Source organism: Macrobrachium rosenbergii, chromosome 43 (genome assembly GCF_040412425.1).
Source record: "Macrobrachium rosenbergii isolate ZJJX-2024 chromosome 43, ASM4041242v1, whole genome shotgun sequence".
In the NCBI taxonomy this organism is placed as follows: Eukaryota; Metazoa; Arthropoda; class Malacostraca; order Decapoda; family Palaemonidae; genus Macrobrachium; species Macrobrachium rosenbergii.
In genome coordinates, this window is record NC_089783.1 from 27,959,125 (window position 1) to 27,963,587 (window position 4,463).

At 34.1% G+C, this 4,463-nt stretch overlaps 1 protein-coding gene across 3 annotated transcripts in view; it reads left to right on the top strand.

Annotated features, from left to right (window-relative positions):
* LOC136828689 (uncharacterized) overlaps nt 1-3,876 on the top strand; it is a 486,022-nt gene extending 482,146 nt beyond the window's left edge. For 2 of the 3 annotated variants that reach the window (XM_067086816.1, XM_067086814.1), the window contains one exon: nt 1,941-3,876. In XM_067086816.1, the coding sequence (XP_066942917.1) occupies nt 1,941-2,035 (95 nt within the window). In that variant the 3' untranslated portion in view covers nt 2,036-3,876. The remainder of the gene's footprint in view (nt 1-1,940) is intronic. The other variant, XM_067086815.1, reaches the window with a different exon arrangement.
* The last annotated feature ends 587 nt before the right edge of the window (nt 3,877-4,463 follow it).

Sequence of the window (4,463 nt, forward strand, 5' to 3'; positions counted from 1 at the left end):
AAACGGACATTTATTGCTAAGGGTTACTTCAGAAACTTTCCGGATAGAACACTCCCTTCCAATAAAACCCTGTTCTTCCTGCCCAACGAGGCTTTCATGCGATGCAAATTCAATTTTTAACATCATTTGTGTTATGTCGGACACCTATCAACTAATTTCTGACATTTGTTAATATCATCATTACTGAGTCAGCATTAATGACGTCACTGAGGATATTCGAGCAGGGCTGGTCACTCTCCTTTTTCCCTCGATTTGGCTGTTCTTATCAAGCCAAGGATAAATGCAGGTACTTATCCTATGGGTAAAGAAAAAAGATCTAAATTTCATTGAATATCTATCCCAGTACAAGCGTTTGCAGAAGTCTGAGTAGGCTGGGATGTGGGAGGGGGGTGGGGGTGACGTATGGAAGGAGGATGGAGCGATTAGACCGATGCGAGTAAGGTTAGTACTTCCCAATCAAATGCATTGTTTAGATTTTGAAGAAAAAAATGCATGCATCATTGAATCCCTTTTCCTTCCCACCAATGGTATTCTTTGGACAACTATAAAATAGGAAAAGGAAAAGTAAGCCTAACCGAATCTCCTCCATCAAAGGTAGGCTTGCATATTCATTAGGTACCTATCAAAGATTCAAATGTATTTTTAAAAATCTCTCCCTCTCCGTCTAAAGTATTCATCAGACACCAGTCATCGGCGTAGACCAAGTCATCATGACTCCCGATTCAACAATTCGGTGAGGAGACGGCAGGACAGAACGCGCTAGAATTCAACAGTCACAAATGAATGTTGCTCAGTAACATTTACACTACTTACTTGATACGTAAAGCCACACGTTACCGTTGTTAGCTAATCGTTGAAATTAATTAAAAGACTAGCAATCCACTTGCCTTATTCACTTCATCCCCCCCCCACCTTCCTCCCCCACATCCCAGGCTACTCCGACCTCCATCGCATGAAAGCAGCGCTAATGCTATAACGGTGATTTTAAAATTTCCTTCACTGACAAACGAAACATTAAAATGCTTATCTTTATAGAATATTTACTGCTCAAAATTATTTTTTCTTTCGTTTCCCCAAATATTTGCATAAATTCTTGTTACACCCTGCATATATATATATATATATATATATATATATATATATATATATATATATATATATATATATATATATATATATATATATATATAGATATATATATATATATATATATATATATATATATACATACATACATACATATACATATATATATATATATATATATATATACATACATACATACATATACATATATATATATATATATATATATATATATATATATATATATATATATATATATATATATATATATGTTTGTGTGTGTGTGTATTAATAAGCTGTTTCTTATATATATAATTATTAGTTGGGGAAACGCTATTCATTAGCACTTTTTTTTTTAATTCCGTGACTAATCAAGTTCTGGCCATATCAATCATACTAAGGATCAAAATCCTACCATACACCATCTCCCGTATATCAGATAACTTCATATCCCCAAAGCTTTCATAGGCTCCTAAATCACTTTCAACTCAAGTAAATGGAAAAATGATCTATCTCGCCATTCCGTGATTACCTTTCCTTCATCCCGATATACCTTACAAAAACTGGTCAGCAACTCAGTCATACGACCGCCGCTGTTCCGCAGCACCTCACAGTATAATCTCACCGACAGGAGCTTCTTGTGTCTTCCATTTTTCAGACTCTATTGTCTTTCTTTGTATGTTTGTGCATGTGTGTCTGTGTGCATAACATTTTACGTGTTATATACACAAAAACGTCGTGTGCAAATGACCAGTAAGCGTAAAATACCTTTAGCTCTGATGAATGCAAATGTATTTTTTTTTATTTCATCCCAAAATACCCAAGAATAATGGAATGTTTTCCTTTTCCAACAGGTCACAGTGCCAGACCCTCAACATTCCTGATGGCCTCGGCCGCTATTCTGTCCGTGCAGCTTCTCCGCGTGACAGTGCTGTCACCCTGGTTATAACGCTGGCACGGAGATGAATATAACATTATGAATGTGTGTCGGCCCACCTCATTACTGTAGAGTTGGGCTACGCTACTCGTATAGTGGATCGTGTTCGCGTATATGGTAATTCCGGTTACTTTCTTCCCTTCCGAGTCTCTTCCTACGGTCGGAGAGATCTTCCCTCTTTTTTTTGATATAAGCTTCTATATCCTACGTCGTAAGAGACTGGGCAGTCTCACGTGTTTTGTCGAATATTGCGAATATTGTGTTATCATTAGTTTAAGCTGTGAAGTCATGAGACGTGCGTGAACATAAAATATATAGGTATATATAATGACGATAATCAATAACTAGAAATGCCAAATGGCGTCCTCCTCGTCTTGTAAATAGGTCACCGAAAACTGAGCTGCAATCACGTTGTGATTACTTATACACAGGGTAGACTTCTTTTTTTTTTTCTAAACCGTCTGCGTGTTTGTATTCCGCTGTTCCTCGTTGCTTCTGTTCGTGAGTTGAGATTTTTGTATACCACAGCCTTTCCACAGTGTCAAAATTCTCTCCGATCTACTGATCAATACCGTGCAATGGAAACACATCTCTCAATATCGATATATATAGTAGCGTATATTTTTCAACAGCTCAGCAATCGCATTTGGAACGGAATGTGATAAGACTTTTCGCGAGGCAAGGATGAGGAGTATAAGTGTTCACTTGGTGGTGCACGAATGTGTCAATATTGCTCTGAAACTACTGTGTGTGTGTGACAGTCGCCATTCACAAACAAGAATCTTACTCCGGTGAATGACGAGTGAAAACTAAATACCTAGCTTTTAGATGTTGGATCTTTAAATAGAAACACGTTTGTTTAGAAAATGCTTCCTTGGGCCACCGTTTCGAACCGGATTCACGTGAGATTCGAAGCACCTGTCGTGTGTGAAGTGTGCAATCTTGTGCGGCGTCGAAAATGTCGGCGGTTCTGTCGTCGTTGTGACTGCTCCTGGCCTAATTTGACCCGAATGTCATCAGCCGCGTCCTCTGGTATTGAGAAAATTGTGAACTGACATCCAAGGAAACCTGAATTTTGAATCGTCTGAGCTTGAAATGAAGCCATAGATTGCTAGGAGGTGAAATGAAGTTTTCAGACAAGCTGACACGAAGAAAGTGATTTTTGGGTCAAAAGCCATCATGCTGTTTTAAGCGTGAAATCATATTTGTTGTGTGATGAAAAATAAAACAGCGTGCTATATCAACGCTCAAGAGTTATATCATAATGGTTGTCAAGATGGTGTGTTCAGCGTAGCGCTTAAAGTTCAATTGTGACGAGTGTAATAGTGTGATTAGAAGAGAACTAATTTTCCTCTTTTTTTTTGCCAGTGAGATAAATTAATTATAAAATTTCTTCTGTGTCCCTTGGCAATCTAAAATTAAGATCCTTTTTATCTTACTTCAAAGATAATCTTTAATTTTATTTGTAGCAAACTTATTTGATGTTAAAATTTTGTCTCTTAAGACCCATCTGAAATGTTTAACGCTTGCCAAATAATTCTTTATTTTTATTTGCAGCAAACTTATTTTATGCTAGAATTATTTTGTCTTTAAGCCCCATCTGAAAACTTTAACGAATGTCAATTTGATTGGCATTCGAAATCAAAGGATGTCTGCTGTTAACTCGAGTGTCGTATTTATACAAAACTTTATTTAAAATGTGTATCAAATCAAAAAACTATTTCACCTTTTATTAATGTCTCAAACTGAAATATAGTCTCACAGAGTTAAATGAATTTCAAAACCATAATGTAATTATGAACCTTTTTATTTCTCTTATTTTTCTTCAGTAAATATCTAAAAAAAAAAAAAAATTAAACGATTGGATTTTGATGTGGATTTGCGCGCTATCGTGAAAATGAGATGTAAATATTATGATAGGTAAGTGTTTAAACACAAAGCTTTTAGCTCTACACGTAGATATATACATATATATACTTCTTGTTAAAATGTTAATCACAACCCCTGTGCTTTTACGTTTTAAGAAATGTATATATATATATATATATATATATATATATATATATATATATATATATATATATATATATATATATATATATATATATATATATATATATATATATATATATATATATATATATATATATATATATATATATATATATATATATATATATATATATATATATATATATATATATATATATATATATATATATATATATATATATATATATATATATATATATATATATATATGAAGATAAAACGATCCCTAAAACCACTATTTACACGTTGCAGCATATAGCTCGTACACTTCTTCTGAAGAAGAAGAGTGTCCGGAATTTATGGTTGCAACGTGTAAATAGTGTTGCCTCTGATCTCCACAGTATGCTGTTGGAACACAGTATAAGACAGTCATATATATATATATATA